Raw genomic sequence first — 19508 nt, 5'->3', positions numbered from 1 at the left:
AATTACTTGGTTTGGTGCCTCATGGCTGAAAGGAAGGACTGTCCTGATGGAGCACGTCTTCGGGTGAAGGCTGCGCTGACAAGCCGGACCCGGGATGCGGTTCTGTCTGTAAACTCTGCACCAGCTGCAGCAGGCCCTGGACGGCCTCTGTCAGGTCATGGTTTGGTATCAGCTGGCTGGCCTGCAGGGCCACGCTGCCAAATCCCAGTGCCTGGCACACAAACACAAACGGAAACAAAACACAGCAGCTGCAGCAGCAGTCAGAGACCTGTGTGTGTGTGTGTGTGTGTTTGTGTGTGGGGGGGGGGGGTGGTGTCAAGCTGACTTATATAATAATATTACTGAAAACTGAACTGCAACCCGGTCAGATTAATCTATCTCGCTTTTTTTCCTTCCGACGAGCTGATCTGCCGGGCTATCACTCTGACCTCATCTTGTGAGACTGAGAGAAAATAAGGACACAAACTCATTGTTTGATAATGTTTAGAGATGGATATGTGCCACAGCTCAATGTGGAATTCTCTGGGATTTGCTGCAGCATGCTTGGAATTCCTGCAGTTTCTCTTGGCTTTTTAAACAGTGGTGTATATGTGTTACTGAAGTGTTTGTGTGTTTCTCTCTCTCCCCTCTCTCTCCACCCACAGCTCATCCAGTGGTGAACAGAAGGCTGACATCTAAACCACTGACTGTTATTAAATGCTTCCCCCAGGGACCCTGAAGTACCGTAGAAAAAGTAAAGGAATGAAAAGCAGGATTCCCTCAATAATAACAAGACATCCTGATGCGACTGTACGTTCTTTACAGTGTTGCACGGTGCTGCATCCCTCGATGGAGCCATGACGTGGACAAATAGAGGGCTCAGCCAAAACCGAAATACCATCACGCACCAGGACGTAAAAGAAGAACAGTGTTCATTACAAAATCAACGCTGAGCTGTTGGTTTCCCCTCTCTTTAACTTTATAATCAGTCAGAGTGAACAGTCAACTCAAGAATTTGTGAACTGACTCTTCTCAATGAAGGCGAGCACAAAACTGAATTACCCCGAGGAGATGAAAGATACTTCAGTCAGCTGTGGGTTTTTTATTTTGTTAATTTTGTCATCTAAGCTTTATGAGTCCTGAGTCCTACTGCTGCAATTTTTGCCATTCCAAGAGAATACAGTATATAACACTAGGAGGTTATTTTGGCTCTGCTTGGCACCAAGGCCCACATGGCTATATATTTTGGCCTCAGAGAAAAGTTATTAATAAAAAACGTATTATGTTCGGCTTTTCCCAGTACGTTTGGAGCACTCTGGTAGCTGTTTGCGAAGTTAGAATTGTATTTTTTCCCGCTTCAAAAAATTCACCCTCAAAACCACCTATGAAACATTTAAACACATAAACAGAGTACTATTTGGTTTTGTGTATTATCTGGTTTTGTGTCTTTTCACAAGGCAACATAAGATCTAAAGGTGTATGTGGTGATCCCCTCTGTTGCAGAGCTTCCTGTACAGTCAGTGCTTCGGGTACATTCACTACACTCTACCTGCCGCAGTCTTTTTAGACGTCTGCTCATTCATCCCACACTGAAAAAGGTGCAGTAGCCTCGGTGGCTTTAGGGACAGAGCAGACACCAAGCTGGAAGTCTGAGTTTAGAGACGTCAACACCCACTAAATCCCACCTCACCTTTACGGCTTAACCAATTACAGCTAAGCTCATTTTGAGATGGCGTTTCCAAAGACGTTGCCTGAGGAGGAAGTGGGGGAAACCTCGTCAGGAGACTCACCTTCAGGTTGTCTCCCTTCAGAAACCACAGCATGGCGAGGCAGTGGGCCACCAGGGCCACCTGGGCCGGGTCCTTCCTGGAGTCGTCCTGTTCAAACTCCAACATGGTTCCCAACACCTCGTCCACCTCGGCTTGTCGACCTTGGTCTGATCGTAAGCCAGGGGCACCGACAAAGATGGAAATTAGATTTATCAGTACATCAACATTGACATTATTGATGCCTTTATTTATCTCACAGCCTTCATTGGACAGGTTGAATGAGTTCTATGTACGTCAACAAAATTTTGATCTGTCTATTTCCTCTGTACATTGTATGAAATCTGCCCCTACAGTCACCCCAGCTAACATCTCAGGAAGCCTGGGAAGATAGTGTGGTTAACAGGCTTAGCATCATATGTAGGGCAGCAGCTGCGATGCAGGGCAGCGTTGCGGATGCTGCGCAGCCGGAGATGTTTCAGCTGGGGTCTCTAGTCAGCTCTTAGCATGCTAGGGTAAATCTGAGGTTTAGCTTTCGGATTGCACAGCAAGACAGCTCAGCTAAATATAGCAACGCTGACCTTATTTTTTTTATTTTTTTCAATGATCCACCAATGGAGCTCTTGGCTGCTTAGTAGGTGGAGCCGGTAATTGATTGGGGATGTCATTTTCTGTTTCTGCATTGATATTGAATAGCACAGTCCATAAAATAAATAAATAAATGCATGGTTTTGAATATTTATGTATATTTTATATCGTATCTCCATATTTCTCTTTATTTGGCATCACGAGACACACCATAAGAGGGCTCAAACATCACGTCAGGGTTTTGGACACTTTCGATGTGGGTCTTGAGGAGTTTGGACAGATGGTGGTGCCAAATATGGGCCACCTATAAAATGAGCAAAAGAAGAAACTATTAGATCAAACACATAGGAATGGCCCTCAGTAGAGCGCATACCTCCTCACAGTGCCCTCTAAACCAACATTTATATTCACTAGGTCCAGTGTCTTTATTTTTTAGATATTAAGTATTTTCTAAGAAATCCACAAAAATGTTGAACAACTAGATCGTGTAAATGTTGAAGAAATAGAAATAAGTTCCTGGATCCGGCCCTGATCTGGATCCACACCAAGATTTAATGGATTCTTCCTTTGCTCCTGCCCCACCCCTCCAGAAACTTTCATTGAAATCAGTTGTGTAATTTTTGCGTCATCCTGCGCAATATTGAATAAACGTGGATGAGAACAATCTCCTCTGGTGGAGGTACACACTATATGAGGTCACATCGGCAATCACACCATAACCGCTTCATTTTACCGTAGAGTACAGGGAGCGAGTAATGGAAATCTTCCCCTGTTTGGCAAACACGTCGGCCATGAGAAAGTAGCCATCGGAGGTGACGGTGCTCTCCAGACCAAACTCCTCACTGGCGAAGTAAACCTGAAAACATCCAAGACATTAACTCACAGGCCACCGGGGATTTCCGGTGTTAGGGTGAGGGACACATTTTATATTTAAAACTGATTCCTTTTTTCATTCATTACATTATTACATTACATATCATTTAGCTGACGCTTTTCTCCAAAGCGACTTATATTTTTAGTACACTCAACATTTATGAGGGGCCATTTAGGGGTTCAGTATCTTGCTAAAGACACTTCGGCATGGAGATGGGGAAGAGTGGGGATTGAACCGGCAACCTTCATGTTGGAGAACGCCCACTCTACCCCCTTGGCCACACCATCATTCATTTTGTTCTTCAGAATATCAATACATTTGTTCAAAAAGAGTTAATGCCCTCATTTCATTTCTGGTAAGTGTGCTACTCAAGACACATACATCATTTGCAAAGTTAAGTAGAGCAGCCTCCAGGTCTCCGGTGGCCGTGTGGAGGTGGCCCAGGCTCCTGTGCAGCTGCTGCCGGACTGCGTGGCCACAACCTGGGCTCTTCAACACCAGCCACTCTGCCTGGGACAGGATCTCCGCCACCAGGGATAGATTACCCAAACCTGGAGATGCACACATACACACACACACACGCACACACACACACACACACACACACACACTTGAATAGTTACCAGGTTTGGGATCCGGGATTCAACTACACCTCCGATCACCTGATAAACCGACATTTACCTGCTCAACCTGTAGCGCTCTCTTTGTCTCACTCTTCTCTACCCACTCTTTCCCTTCCCTTTACCCATTCATCTTTTTACCTAATCCCAACCTTCATCCCTTCATCCCTTCATCCTCTTCTCCCTCATTTTCTCATTCCTCAACCAATTCTGGACCTCAACACCCACTCATCTTTCCTCTACGTCCATTACATACATTCCAGTTGTTTGGGGCATGGTCCTTGCTAGAGATGTTGTGCTCCCTCCTCACCCATGTTGGCCTCGGCCAGCAGCAGGTGGGAAGGGACCAGCTGGACAGTGCTAGGGCCGAGGACGTCGATGGAGCAGCGCAGGTAGAACTGGGCGGCGGGCACAGCCTCCTGGTGTTTCCTCTCAGACAACTTCCTCCGAGCCACCAACCTGCAAATCTCAATCAGCTCTGCCTGAGTGAACAACCACAACCAAGATACGCTTCAGATTATTTTTACATTGAGTCCCATTATTCATCAGATTTCCAACAATATTATGCAACAGTTCACAGGAGTTTATTAGTGTGACAAATCCTGGTAAGAGGGCTGACTCTTACCATTCAGCTTTAAAAAAATAAACATTTTCCTCTGTGGAATTTGTCCAACGGAAACACAAAAACATGTTTTGATGCTGCATGCTGCATTTATGTCATTCAGAGAAAAGGTGAGAAATACTGAGCAGGTTGAACTGAATCTCCCCTTTTCCTTTTCCTCCTCATACTCAAAAACATCAGCCCAGATGTCCATCAGACTCCATATAATCTAAATGTGTCCATTGAATATTTCCACATCTGGGGTTTTAATGTGTTTTCACAGTTTAAAATATTTTTTTCACCCATTGCTGTTACCTGAAAGAGACCACTGTCTACATAATATATTTTTCAGAATTTGTGTGAATATGTTTTTTTGACCATTATACTTTGATTTTCAAACTGGAACGTTCATGGTACGTGGCTGCAGCGTCCAAAGTTCAATTCCTTGCTAGAGGACCCTTGTTGAATGTAAAACCTCACTTTCACTACCCTTGTTTCCTTCTCTCTTTTCTCTCCAGACCATTACCAATCAAACAAAGTAAAAATTTCCCCAAATAAACAGAAAAATCTGGAAGCTAAACACTGGACCTTTTGAAAAGAGCTGATGAGTCATAGACTTCTGAGAGGAACATTTAAAGGATATCGTGGTAATAGCCTTTCAGAATTTGTGTTTTTCTTTGCACTGCCCTTGATAAAAAAGATGTCTAATGCCATATGTAATATGAACGTCCTCACCTTTTTGAGCTGCATCTCAATTTGTCCGTCCCGCTGGAGACTGAAGGCCGTTGGGGTGCGAATGGGAACAAGCAGCTGACAGATTCTCTGGTGGATCCCCACCCAGTCGGCCTGCTGGTGCTCTGCATTACTGAGGAAGTTTTAAAAAAAGGACCACAACTTAATTAATTTAATGTTCCTCATTTATAAACTTTCTCCTTCTCCTTTTTCAGACACCAGAAACCAGAAATCCACCCATGTATCAAGATAACACTGAAGCTGCAACTCAGACTTCAGTAGAGTAATACGAAATATCAAGAACAGTGTCTCAGAACAGTGCTGACATGGTCTCACTTCCCAGTAACCTTCAGGTGCCTGGTAGCAGCATTCTGGACCAGCAAGGACTAATCTGACTATAATCCCAGTGTACAGGGTATGTCTCAGCAGGATAACATTAACAAATAGATATAAGATTTAACATTCAACTTATATAAGACATGAATTTCTGTCTTATATGTCAGGAAAATTATGTAAAGGTGAAGAAAGTGAGCTAAATATCAGTGAAAAACCTTTTACATGTGGCTATCCCATAGATTTCTGTAGTAGCCCAAAGCTTGAGAAAGCTAACTTTTGTGTCTGCATCGATCTGCCTGTGAAGCGTAGGGTTCAAAAAGGTTGTCAGGTTGCTTGCACTGTTGTTAATAAATTTGCTATTTAGAGCAGGAGGAACGAACTGGACACTTTCAGTCCTGTTTTCATTTAACTGCAGGAGAGGAAGTAAGTCTGAGCAGTTTGGACCAGTGTGGTTTCAGGGAGAGTCCACAGCTGTATCATCTGCTCCGAAGTGAAAGTTGAACTTTTGAATTCTTTAGAAGGAGAATGCGACCATGGATAGAGGTCTGTGATTCTGCAGATGGAGACGAGGGAGTTTACGTTTAAACAGAAACTTAGATTATTCGTACAAATGATGATGCTGTTGATTTGAATCCTTACAAACTCTGCTTTGTAAACCCAAACTTCCCAGAGCAGAGTTTCTGTCCCACACAGGACACGTCTCCTGAGTTGCACAAAAGCCAAAGTATATTGTACACCATTACATAACTGGTCTGTAATTTAGTTTCATCTGGCGCTCCTCTCTTGCACACTCTGATGGAAACTGTCTTGGTTTCCTCTGCTTCTCTTTCCCTTACTGTCGAGCATGTGGGCTCAATCCAGTGCTTCTGTGCTTTTGGACCTCGGACAGAAGCAGCGAGCGAGCGATGATCCGGCCAAGTTGCATCAACAGAGGCACCGACACACAGCTTGTGTGTGTGTGTGTGTGTGTGTGTGTGTGTGTGTGTATGCAGACAGTTGACACACACACACACACACACACACACACACACACACACACACACACACACACACACACATAACAGACTTGACGAAAGGGGTCATCTCAGGATGCAGAGCTACAGCACTGTCTTGCCTCTGCTGGGCTTTGTTTGCCTGCTACTAGTCAATCTGTCCAGATGAAGCAAAACATAGCTGGGGATATTATTCAGGCAGAATGTTATTATAATAAGTCATGGCTTGAATCAGGCTTCTGATAGATTTACAGTCTGGCTTTTTAATGTGTCCTCGAGACAAAAAACACTATGTGGGTCAGACAAAGAGCAAAAGCTACCCATCTCTTATCTGACCTCATGTATAACCTCTTAGATTTGCTCCAATCAGAATGAAAACAGCTATTTTCGTCCCATCCATCCCATGTTTTGAGGTGTAGCTGAATGATAGGGTCTAACATCTCTAATCTGATCTAATTCAATGCATGTGTTTGCATTAGTTCATTTGAGGGCTTAGAGGAGAGCCGGCACAGTAAGAGGCTGTAAGCTCCCTTTAGGAGACTGGGTGTAGTGGCTCATCCCTTTACATAAATCCCTGCAGGGAGGGATGTCACCACATGCTCCTCTCCGCTCCCACCCGGTGCCAGCGAGGATTTCACCAAGCACCATCTTATGATCTGTAATCGAGTCTGCGGAGGAGGGACCCTGCGCCAACCGTGATGTTATGTTGCGTGTATATATATATGTAAAAAAGAGAAAATAATCCGATGTTGACCCATTCAAATGATCGAGGAGACGCAAGTAAAAAAAGAAGAAGAAAAATAATCAGTGTGGTAATTTCATTTCCAGCTGTTCCTCTCTCCCCCCTCCCATCCCCGACTGAGCGGTCACATGATCACCGGTCATGACGATGTGTTCCGCTCCGGACACGCGGGCGACACTGCCCCCTAGCGTCCGAGCCGCACTGTTTCCACCGAGTCCACACATTAACCGACGAGAGACCGAACCGTGACATGTGGAAGCCCGGTGATCCCATGACGCTAACAACAGGTCATGCTAACAACATGGGTCTTACCAGTAAAACGTGAGGCGGCACCTGTCGCACTGCAGGTGAGCTCTCTCCTGACACAGTTCACACAGCTTGTCTCCTCCTCTGGGGAAGGCCAGAGGAAGGATCCGAGAAACCCGCGGCTGTTCGTCCATCGGTAAAGAAAGAGTCCAGTTGAAAACAGAGCAACACAAGTCCAATGTTAGTTCTTTAGCTTTAAATTAGCACATGAGCTAACACCGCAGGCTAACAGGCTAACACCAGAGGAGAGGAGCTGCGTTTACAGTTGCTATGGCTACAACCTCAGTGGCTTCCCTCTCTTTGGGTCTGTGATGTGTGTGTGTGTGTGTGTGTGTGTGTGTGTGTGTGTGTGTGTGTGTCAATAAATAAGCATTACTATCTATCTATCTATCTATCTATCTATCTATCTATCTAGCAATCTTTCTATCTATCTATCTATCTATCTATCTATCTATCTATCTATCTATCTATCTATCTATCTATCTATCTATCTTTCTAGCAATCTTTCTATCGATCTATCTATCTATCTATCTATCCATTTTTCTATCTATCTATCTATCTATCTATCTATCTATCTATCTATCTATCTATCTATCTATCTATCTATCTAGGTGTCTGTCTGTCTGTCTGTTAATCTATTATTTTTGTCACATCAACCATTATTACACACATGTACTATTTATAGTTTTACATATATTCCATGTACTTAATGATAAATACTAGTCATTTTATTTTTACAATATTTTATTAGTTTTTCAATAAAAATAAATGATTATTATTACAAATGTAACACTGTGTCTTTTATTTGTTATTATTAATACATTCCTGATATGAACAATTAGTTTGTTTGATATCATGTAAAAACAATTGTCAATATTATGCTTAAAATATATGTAATAAAGGAGTAGCTACTAAATACACATTTTAAAGAATTTGAAATACCTCAAGGTCTACAATACTAAATGAAAAATACATCATGTTGCTTGCTTTGGTCGATGACAACGATGAACAATATAAACAAATGATAAAACAGAAGGAGAGCATTATTGGATTTGAATTGAGAATTTTTGAATTAGCTTCAGAGAACGACAAATATTTCCTGGTATTTTTTTCAATATACAAGTATCTACAATCCATAAACATAATCACATAACATAGACATTTGGGAACTTGTGACAAAATTGAGAAGTCAGGTCAATGCTTTATTTCCTAATACTGCTGTTGGCATGGTGTTTGTTGTTCCTTTCTTGTATCACTCTTTCTTACGCAGGTGAATGTATATGACGCCGCTTCCCAGCAACAAAGGGACACACACCCAGGCCAGGATGTAGCAGTAGCCAAAGTGTCCAGAGGTCAGCTCTTTGGAGCTGGGGAGGATTTCCTTGTTATGTAGTGTGTAGATGAGGGCTGCAGAGGAGGCTGTCAGACCTGGGAGGAGGATGGAGAACAGTCAGCAATGTTGGCAGCCCTGCTCTTTATTCCATGTGCTTATGAATTGCTGTCATATCAATGGGTACATGTGAGCAGAACAACACAAATCATATCAGTGTAACACAATTTTTACTTTTTGTTGAATATGTGTCAAAGAGTTGTGGTGTTGGTGTTACTTATTTAATACAGACAATCAATCAACAGGGGTATGTCCAAGTTGCCATAACAGGCATCAGAATCAGACATATACCTATCCCACGACTTCAAGCATAACTAAGTCTAAACTTTGGAGCCACAGCACGTTATACCATTTTTAGTTATAATAATAATAATCATACTTATTAAAAGTAGCCTACGTTAGGGATACAAAACTGTCCCTGTAAGAAACAACACTTTATTTGTAAGGGCGGGCATCTGCCTTTCCAAATGTTCTCATGGTATAGACACATATCAGCAGCACATTGTTTCATTCCAACGTTACCTGCAAAGATTTGACACAGCCCGGTGAAATAGAAGAGTCCGCCCTTAGACATGGTGAAGAGCTGACCCAGGAACACCAGGAAGGAGATCGAAGAGAAGACCACTGACAGAACCATGAGGACCTGCACTGCCGGGAGCCACTCTGAGAAAACATCACCATATCTTCAGAGAAAAAGTCTCGGCTCTCAAGTTTGACCTTTTCTGAGAGAACTGTTCATGTAAAGCGACGTTCATTGAGTTCTGAAATAATGAAACTTCCATTTACCGGATTCTTTGGAGGATGAGCAGAGCCAGGTTCCCGTGAAGTTGTCGAACCTGCAGTTGTACCAAAGATCTGAGTTCTCCAGGCCGTCCCACACCCACCAGGACTGAAACAGAGAGAGAGCAGACATGATACACACACTGCTGCATATGTCGCACTTATGACATAATAATAATAACAGTAAGGGGACTAACATAATGCCCCAAATGTGATTATTACCTTCTCCATGGTTGCAATGAACAGCATGGCCAGTGTGATGAGATGCAGCAGGGTCACAAACATTAGCAGGTAAGCCATGTTCAAAAGTGCTGCTTATTAAAAACAAACAAAAACAGGTTAAATATGGGTTCAGGCTACATCCAGCTTCCACCACTGATATAGTGTGTGACTGGTTTTTACACATTTACAACTTCCACAGGGGGAAATAACTGTTGGGGCACTTTCCTGTTATGCCTTGAAACACTTAATGGAAAATTTGAGTCGTGCTGAACAGAGTATACTCTGTGTTGCATAAGACCCTGCTTCCAAAACAGAGCGCAGCGAGTTAAATTTAAAACTTCTCTGTGACTGTGCTTGTGCGTCGCCGCCGTTAAAGCCAACCTGCAGAGCAACTGGGCGGGCCCGATCGAAAATCCAAATGGTGCCAAAATATTTACCCAATTAAACTCCTCTGAATGGCCGTGTTTGAGGCTGTAATTCATCTTCCATTTGGATTTCATTAGTGCTGCTCCACTTGTAAACTTTCAGAGGAAATTAAAGTCTGACGGAAAAGCCTCTGAGTCTCAATCCAACACCGCACACACACACACACAGAAATAAGGCACAACAAACAAGTTAGTCTCCCAAAAAGGAGTCATACTGTGAAAAGATAGAGAGGAAAATAAATATCAGCATGAAATAGTCCATGAAGATCTTTATCTGTAGGAGAGGTCCATTAGGGTGGGCCTGTGGAGTCCCAGTCAAATTATGTCCGAGGAGTTCATCCATCAAATCGAAAGGAGTCAATCATTCAGGGCAAGTTATTTAAAAACAGAACTGGGTGCTTCTGAAAGAGTAATTTGGGTGTACATAATCTATCTATCATTTAAGATACACACAAGATTTAAGACCAAAAATATACGAAAACATTGTGTTGTGTTGTTGCTCGGTTGGTAAAATAAGTCTTAATCATTTCAAGAGCAGTGGTAATTACAAACTGGATCTTTTGATGGCAGGAGTTTTTGCCCATTTATTTTACAGTGTGTCTTATAAGGATATGTGATCCAAGAGTCACTACCTTTGTTGATACATATACAGTTTCCTCTTGTCACTCCTGTTTGTTTCACTTCTAATGTATATAGTATTGTATCTTTTTATATTGAGCTCTTTTGCGTTATCCAATTTGACTTTTCTCTCTTTTCTTACTCATACTCCCAATATGACATAGCTCTCATTGCATTGCTGAGCTGACCTGTGCTTCTCACCCAGCACTTTTCATTGTGCTGTTGACCATGGGTTAATCTAAATAGGACAAATAAAACTTAAATGTAATCTACTCGTACCACGATTTATCAAGATTAACATTGAAATTCTATAACAAGTCAAGGAAATGTCTACTCACCACAGGTATCGTCCGTTCCTCTGACTCAAACCTCTTATGGGCTGTTTCACTACTCTACAACATGTGTGTGCCTCTGTGGTCCTCTCCCGTCTGGCATTGCCACACCCCCTCTGTTTTTTTCAATCACTCCATCCAAACTTTCCAAGGAGAACGCCCATTTCCTCTGTGCAGAACAGAGCTCCCTCTCAGTCCCTCGGAACAACATCACCATCCAAAAAAGACTGAAATGAGAGACCCACCCATGATCCGCAGAGGCACGTAAAAACCCACATGAAAAGACCTCCACTGTAAACAGTCTGCTGGAACCGCTCTGTGGTATAATGAGCATACACCAACCTTGCCTCATTACATTCATTACTCTTCTCGGTGGGTAGTTATGAAAAGTTATCACAGAGCTGCAACATAGCTCACATTTCTACACTGGGGCATGATGAGTAATCTGAGTGCACTGGTCACTATGAAAACATCTGGGTGGGACACAGCTTGCAAACTTAGCCTGAATTCATGTTGTAGCTTCAGTGGAGCAACAGGAAAACCACAAATTATCAAGTTTTATTACAACAATTTTACACTGGGCAGTGATTTAAGACCGTATTTCAACATATTGAGCTGCAAAATGTTATTTTAAATGTGTATTTTCTATAATCTCTTCTCTTTTTTTTTACCAGATTTACCACAATGTTTGTGAACTTTGTCATATTTACTGTTAGGTAAAAATCATTCAATGATGACGTCAATGTTAGATCTAAATATTTAATTTAAACATACATTTTAAATGTTAAAGTTAAACGTAAATTTTAGATCCAAATGTCAACTTTAAAACTTATTATCAAATGTTAAACCTAAATGTTAAGTCTTAATCTTAATGTTAAATCTATATGATAAATATACTAAATGTTTTACATCAACGTAAAACAAACAGCAATGTACAAACTTATTCCTTTATTTGAAACCATGTATATTAACGTACATATTGCTCCATTCATTCATATTATATTTCATTTTAAATTTAAATATATCATTATATGAATGAGATAGAATAATGGCCAAATTCTCAGATAGAAATGATCAAATAATATTTAGCTTCACAGTAGCCTATTTTAAATGATTGTGTGCACTCTATACGTGCACCCTACAATACAACGATACATAAAAACACTGTTCTATATCTTGAATTACAAGCTGTTTACCAAGGACAAACCCAATTTTGAGCAATGTTTATTTCCCATAAAATGTTTACAGGCCTACATAAACAGAGCCTGATTATTAACTGTAAACATGTCAGTTACATACGTTTATTGGAACATATTTTTCTTGATTTAAAAAAACAGCATTTCATTGGTTGCAACTTCCAGGACCGAATGTAGGGTTGCCAGGTGTGTGTTATAACTATTGTCACTTTTTTAGAATATAGACTAGATGAATATCCCTTGGATGATGCAGATTTGATGCCATGGAGCCAGTTTCATAGATGTCGATCATAAAAGCAAATTTTCAATTGAACAGATGTTATTTATTTGAAACACATAGTGAGGGCCGGTCCTGGCAATGTTTCCGCCCTAGGCATGATTTCAAATTGGCGCCCCCCAACATACACACGCAAACTGTTATGCATCCCCAAGAAATTTTGGACTGTATACAGATGCACACACAGGCAGACACAATTGTAAGCTATATAAAACAATAAAAATATATATATAAAAAAATATAAAAAGAGTCTGAAATCCGCTATACTGATAGCATGTCATGTCATGTCGACAAAAAATAACATAAATGATGTCCACAATCGGGGGTGATTCTTACCTCTATTTTGTTCCTTCTTCTCCTCCTCTACTTTGCGGTGCTTTCTGAATTGTGCACCTGATAATTTCATCTTTTTTTTATTCATCTTTGACTCTAACCGCAGTCTATCACCGCAGCGTGTACGTCAGGGACTCACCAGAGGCAGAAACGTAAATTCTGTGCGAGCGCCGCCTGACTGTTCACACAGGGATCCATCCAGGAGGATGTTTTAGATGCTGGCTTGCCTACAGTTGGTACATGTGCACAAGTGATAGGAATCCGAAAGCTGTGTTTCAAGACATAGCACACCTACACTTTGACAAGTGCATGTTTTATTAAAACTATTTCAGATAATTGAATGTCTACTGATGCATGTTGAAATGATTTAATTCTTTGCTTTGGGTTTTTAAGCTATATTAGGATTAAGGTGTAAACAGAGACAGTTTCTCTGTTAGAGAAGGAAATTCTCTTCTAATATTAATGGTTTATCTAAATTCTTCTAATAATAGACCTGTAGTTTATCTACTTGACGGTTACTTATGTACGAGGTAGGTCTTTTAACAGCTCATTTGTTTTGAATACACAAGTATCCACCATCGCTACAACTGTGTACCCATCATCAATATTGTGTTGTGTATGACTTTGACAGAAGTTTTCTCCTGTTAGTACAAAACTTTTTTGTCGCTTGTACTGTATGCAGTGTAATTCATTTAAATTTTTACCCTGACACAGTATGCTTGTTCCACACAGAGTACCAAAGGAGTTGTGTTGGTAATAACATTTAAACCAGGATGCTGTGCTCTCAACGCATACTGTGTGTGACTATGCTGTATTCTTTCATTAGCAAAGCTCATTCAGGACAACAGCTGGAGTGCAGCAGAAAGATGGCAATATAGTACGTTGGGCATGGACTGCCTGATTTACCCCTGTAGTGTCCATGTTTAATTCATTTTCATGCCAGTGTTTTGTGTCAAAATGCTAAAAGTGTTTTTGGAAATACAGAAGGGACACATATTTGAATTTCAGGGACGCATGTTGAGTAAAACTTAGTGTAAGTACTAATTTGTGTTGGTTTTGAATTCTCTTGCATTTGCATTAACCCCAGTTCTTATATCCCTTTGTGTGTCCAACTGAACAGAGCTTTATTAGTAACTGAAGAGATAGAGTATCCTTCATCGTATGAGAGAGAAAATCCATTAGGTTGTCCTGCTGCTAACTGTGAAATGAAACTCCCTTATTTTTTTCTATTTATGCTGAATTAAAGTGTGTTCACTTGGTCTGACGTTTTCGATCACATCTTTATAAAACACCTCATCAGCTTCACACTACAAACCCTGTGGGGGGGTAATGTTTTTTGAGAGAAGATTCCAGATTCATTCACTAGACTGGCACTCAGTAGAGATCAACAGAGCCATATAGGTTCATCTCTGATCCATGCAGCTTCCTTCTACCAAGCTGTGTGGTTATTGGTCCAGTAGTTTGTTACATAAACCTGTTGACTGACAAATCAGAGATGAAACATAACCTCCTTAGCAGAGGTAATAAAACCTCCACACATTTATCAAGGAAATGTCACCAACATTAATAATAATTAGAAACACAACAGGAAATTAAAAGTAGAAAGAAATGTTTCTAGAATATCTAAATAGTTGACGGGTAATTTTCTGTTAGTCGTTTTATCAATTCATATATTAAAAGCTCATTTTCCCCTGCTACTTAGTTTATAGGGTTTATATATTGTGTTTTATTTACATTTTTTATTTTTGTCGTGCACTGGTTGCTGGTTGTACATCAAATTGCCATTGAAGGATTTTCTTTTATGGACAACTTCAGTTACTGACAAGTTTCAGAAACCAAGCAGGAGCAGCAGAGGAACCCAGCAGCCAGCAGGGGGCAGCTTCAGGACATCACATGGAAACAAGCTGCAGCTTGGGTTATTCTCTAACAATTGTTTTTTTAAAGCTATACAAAGTTATATCATCCAGTATCTAAAATCCAAACATGTAAAAGTAACTTTTAAGTAAGGCTGTCGAATATATGTAGAAAAGTAGAAAATATTATCTCTGAAGTGTGTATCAAAAGCAGCATAGAACGACACAAACACTCATCATAGCTCATCACTCACTCAAACACACAAACTGTAATTTGTCGATAGTCTTGATGTCCCCAGTTCCCCATAAAGATCAGTAGGCGGTTTGGACTAGTCGGTAAAGTCGCCGTTCTCCGTCAACAAGGTCGCGGGTTCGATCCCCACCCTCTTAAAGTACTGAACTTTTAGAATTGGAAGAATTTCAATTAGCTATTCATCGCCAAAATATGTTATACTATGTATATTTAAATAAATACAATAACTGCAAAAACTTTAATTAAATAAATTAAAAAAATTAAAAATAAAAAAAAACTGCGCGCGCGATTCCTGCACAATGGGCTTCTGCGCAGGATACGGGCAATGGGTTTCTGCGCAGGTTGTGCGCAGTGGGCTTCTGCACAGGATGTGCGCAATGGGCTTCTGCGCAGATATGCGCAGTGGTCTTCTGCGCAGATGTGCAAGCGCAGTTTTTTTTATATACATTTTTTTTTATTTAATTTTAATTTTTCCCGTTTTTGTTTTAATTTAATTTAATTTAATTTTAATTAGTTATATTTAATTTAATTAAATCTAATTCATTTTTTATATTTGATTTAATTTAACTTTATTTTTTAATATTACATTTTTTAATATTAATTTTTTTTAGATTTAATTAAAAAAATAAATAATTATATATATAGTTTAAATTTATATATTTTTTCGTTTTTTATTTGTTTTATTTTTAAATTGACATAGTATTAGATATTGTGCAATGAATAGGTGGTTGAAGTCCTGCCAACATTCCCTTGAGAAACTAAGCACAGGAAGAAGATGCACAAATTGCACCTGTAGACTTTTTTGTTTTTCTGGTCATGACACACCTGTGCTTCGATTTTTGTGAAGAGCCATTTTACCACGCCCTTTGAAGATTCCTCCAGAGTAAATACATTTTCACCTCTTTGTATATATTCTTGTATATATATTATACATACAGTCTATGGCTCATCCCTGTGGCCCAGGGAGCGCATTTCTCCGCGCTGGTTCAGGGGTAAATGATGATGGTCTTCACAGGTGACTGTACCACGCAAGCCTGGAGCCGCCACCCCCCCACTGGAGATGATGTGCTTGTGTGTGTGTGTGTGTGTGTGTGTGTGTGTGTGTGTGGCGGCGGCGCCTCCCGGTTCTTCCCGGCACTACGCTACCGGTGCGAACGGACCAATTATTTAACATGAGCGAGGAAAGGAGGCAGACCGCTTTTCGCCGCGCTTCTACCTCCGGTTCGTCCCGGGGTTAGAGGATGATGGTGTGACGCAGGGGCGTCGTTAGGCCTGTTTTAAGGGGGCTGAAGCCCCCCTAAAATGTGCTTCAGCCCCCCAAAATAATTATTGTGATTTTTTATTTTTTTTAAATTAAACTATTGTTTTACACATGGACAAGTTATTTATAACTCTAACATGCTACATGTCATTTTAAATTGACTTCAGTGCCATGAACATGTCTTCTGATCTGATATGACCTCAACCATGAATAAATTGAAATAAATGTGTATATATACAGTAAATATATAAATGATAATGACTTATGTGTGTGTGTGTGTGCGTGCGTGTGTGTATGCGTGTGTGTGTACGTGTATGTGTGTGTGTGTGTGTGTGTGTGTGTGTGTGTGTGTGTGTGTGTGTGCATGTGTGTGTGTGCGTGAGTGTGTGTGCGTGTCAGATGGGCGTGGTCAGTGTGATGGGTGGGCCCTCAGATGAGATGATAGTATTATTATTGTATTGTTGTCAGAATTAATATATAGATTTTACCAAATGTAAAAAAGTTAAGAAACATTGTTTGTCTATGCTCTGCTGTGTTCGTATGAATAGTAGCAAACTAAATGAATCACACTGATTTGTTTCACTCCAACACTGTGTTAATTGATCAATGAATCCTGTGTGTATATTCAGAAAGACAGAGGTAGATGTTACTGTACTAGTTATTTTTATTCAAAAAGTTTAACATATTTACAACACATCATTAGATCATTTCAAATATGTACAAAGGGGGACAGGGGAGGGGTTTGTTTTGAGGAGTAGAAAAAGGGTGAGGGCGGGGGCTTCTCCACCTCTTCTCTCTCCTCCAGCTCATCTCGGCCTCCTCCTTTCTGTAGCTCAGTCCCAAAGTTGGAGTTTTCTCCTGCTGCAGTTTCGTCTCCTTTCGGCCCTGAAGCAAGCACCTTCTCGTTCTCCTTCTCCATGTTGACCTCCACCTCACTGCTCACTTGTGCAGACTTGCTTCCAGAATTTTAGCCTTGGCCTGACAGTCAGTGAGCTCCGCCAAGCAGTCAACATAGGCCCTGAGGCGAGCATGCCCTTTCTCTACCTCCTTCGTTATGACAACATCTTTGTCTTTCACCTGGTTTTCCAGCTGCTCCACCTTCTCCGTCAGGGCCTGGATCTCATTCTCCTTCTCCGTCTCCATCTCCCTCTCGGTCTCCTTCTCCTTCTCCGTCTCCTTCTCCTCCTCCTTCTCCTTCTCCACCGCCATCTTTATGATATCATCTCTGTCTTTAAGATGGTTTTCCAGCCGCCACACCTCCTCCTTAAGAATCAAAATGTTCCTGTTGGCTCGGAGGATTTCGACATTGTAGATCGTCACAAGTTTCTCCTTCTCCTTGTCCTTCTCCTTGTCCTTGTACTTCTCCTTCTCTTTCTCTTTCTCCTTCTCCTTCTCCTTCTCCTTCTCTTTCTCCTTCTCTTTCTCTTTCTCTTTCTCTTTCTCTTTCCCCTTCTCTTTCTCTTTCTCCTTCTCTTTCTCCTTCTCTTTCTCCTTCTCTTTCTCCTTCTCTTTCTCCTTCTCTTTCTCTTTCTCCTTCTCTTTCTCCTTCTCCTTCTCCTTCTCCTTCTCCTTCTCCTTCTCCACCTCCACCTCACTGCTACATCCTGTATCAGGCTGAGGTGGCTCCTGGTGCAGCCTTGCTTCCATCAGTTTAACCTTGGCCTGACAGTCAGTTAGCTCAGCAAGGCAGTCGAGATAGGCCCTGAGGCGAGCGCGCCGTTTCTTCACCTCCTTCGCTATGACAACATCTTTCTCTTTCAGCTGGTTTTCCAGCTGCTCCACCTTCTCCGTCAGGGCCTGGATCTCATTCTCCTTCTCGGTCTCGGTCTCAATCTCCTTCCTCTTCTCCTTCTCCTTCTCCTTCTCCTTCTCCACCGCCATCTTTATGAACTCATCTCTGTCTTGAAGCTGGTCTTGCAGCTGCCACACCTCATCCTTAAGAGCATTGATCTTCCTGTAGGCTGTGAGGAGTTCGTCATTGAGGATCTTCAGAATATCTGGTTTCTCCATGGTTCACCACAGAGAGTAGATCTATCTTTTGAAGAAGCTGTTGGATGAGTTGATGCACTATTTTCCGAAGAAGTTTCTGCTCTTGTCTGGAACTTGAAGTCAAAAGGCTTTATGTCTGCAGGTGACAAGATGAAATAGTGTGTAAGATTTAGGTGAATTTGATCAATCAAACATTCAATATAAAACAATTGACACAGATAGAGAGACACCCGCAGAGAGAAGGAGAGAGAGAGAGAGAGAGACAGACTGGCTGGTTTAAGTGAGAGATTGAGAGAGAGAGAGCGAGAGAGATAGATAGAGAGAGAGAGAGAGAGAGAGAGAGAGAGAGAGAGAGACTCCCCTCCTGCTACGTGTGTATCTGGTTGCCATGGAAACTCAACTGAATGCAACCGCTCTCTCCTCACTGGGAAGAGAGAAATCTAAACTCTGAGTGCACCACTCAAACAACTATAATTCAGAAACTATAAGTCCTATCTGTGAAATAAAGACATCGGGAGAATTCCAAGACTTTGCCGGACACACAGATATATTTGAAATTTGTGAGAGTAAAAAAATGGGGCCGTGTGAGCAAGTTATGCAAGTTGATGCTCCTTCCAGAAATAACATTAGACCCAATGGAGAGGGATTGTTTTTTTCCTTAAAGGAGCTACACACCTCATGTAATGTGCTCCTAGCATTAACTTAAGCTTCCGTCAACTTGTCCTTCAACACATTCAAACTACACATTAACCAAAAAGTCACCAGTAAATTTTTTTGGAAATAAAACTTCCTTCATCAATCATCATGGCACCAAGTCCCTTCGATTTGAATTTGAATCTGAATTTGATTGGCAGTGATGGAAGCTGTTTTTTTTTTACCTGTTCTTAAATACTAAAGTTAAACACCAAGGTTAGTCTTCCCAATGTTACAAAACACATCGTTTGGTAGAATAAGCTGTGAAATGGGAACATTTCCTGGTGCTACAGGTGTTTTGTCCACAATGCCTCGCTCTGCCTGGCCTCGGCGACTTAAAGCTACTTAGC

At 41.2% G+C, this 19508-nt stretch overlaps 2 protein-coding genes across 3 annotated transcripts; both read right to left on the bottom strand.

Moving 5' to 3' along the window:
- Positions 1-19: 19 nt before the first annotated feature.
- zmynd12 (zinc finger, MYND-type containing 12) lies at positions 20-7818 on the bottom strand. Its single transcript, XM_053424197.1, has 8 exons — positions 7543-7818; positions 5164-5293; positions 4138-4309; positions 3589-3758; positions 3067-3189; positions 2544-2637; positions 1770-1915; positions 20-211 (listed from the first exon to the last, which is right to left on the bottom strand). The coding sequence occupies exons 1-8, from the start codon at positions 7668-7670 to the stop codon at positions 20-22; spliced, it is 1155 nt and encodes a 384-aa protein (XP_053280172.1). The 5' UTR covers positions 7671-7818.
- Positions 7819-8262: 444 nt separating this feature from the next.
- On the bottom strand, positions 8263-11464 carry emp3b (epithelial membrane protein 3b). Of its 2 annotated transcripts, none has more exons than XM_053424832.1 (5): positions 11310-11464; positions 9929-10017; positions 9713-9815; positions 9449-9589; positions 8263-8964 (listed from the first exon to the last, which is right to left on the bottom strand). In XM_053424832.1, the coding sequence occupies exons 2-5, from the start codon at positions 10004-10006 to the stop codon at positions 8789-8791; spliced, it is 498 nt and encodes a 165-aa protein (XP_053280807.1). In that variant the 5' UTR covers positions 10007-10017; positions 11310-11464; the 3' UTR covers positions 8263-8788. The 2 variants fall into 2 exon arrangements, with proteins under 2 accessions (XP_053280807.1, XP_053280808.1); XM_053424833.1 differs by having other exon boundaries at positions 9929-10020; positions 11310-11425.
- Between the last annotated feature and the right edge of the window lie 8044 nt (positions 11465-19508).

Source organism: Pleuronectes platessa, chromosome 6 (genome assembly GCF_947347685.1).
Source record: "Pleuronectes platessa chromosome 6, fPlePla1.1, whole genome shotgun sequence".
In the NCBI taxonomy this organism is placed as follows: domain Eukaryota; kingdom Metazoa; phylum Chordata; class Actinopteri; order Pleuronectiformes; family Pleuronectidae; genus Pleuronectes; species Pleuronectes platessa.
The sequence above is the reverse complement of the archived record's forward strand: the minus strand, read 5'-3'. Positions and strand labels throughout refer to the sequence as shown.

Coding starts and splice junctions, on each gene's coding strand:
- zmynd12 (XM_053424197.1), bottom strand. CDS start 7,670: ATGGACGAACAGCCGCGGGTTTCTCGGATCCTTCCTCTGGCCTTCCCC. Junction 4,310..5,163: donor TTGAGATGCAGCTCAAAAAG/GTGAGGACGTTC, acceptor TTGTTCACTCAG/GCAGAGCTGATTGAGATTTG. Junction 1,916..2,543: donor GATGTTTGAGCCCTCTTATG/GTGTGTCTCGTG, acceptor GCTTACGATCAG/ACCAAGGTCGACAAGCCGAG.
- emp3b (XM_053424832.1), bottom strand. CDS start 10,006: ATGGCTTACCTGCTAATGTTTGTGACCCTGCTGCATCTCATCACACTG. Junction 9,590..9,712: donor CTCATCCTCCAAAGAATCCG/GTAAATGGAAGT, acceptor ATGTTTTCTCAG/AGTGGCTCCCGGCAGTGCAG. Junction 8,965..9,448: donor GCTGTGTCAAATCTTTGCAG/GTAACGTTGGAA, acceptor TCCTCCTCCCAG/GTCTGACAGCCTCCTCTGCA.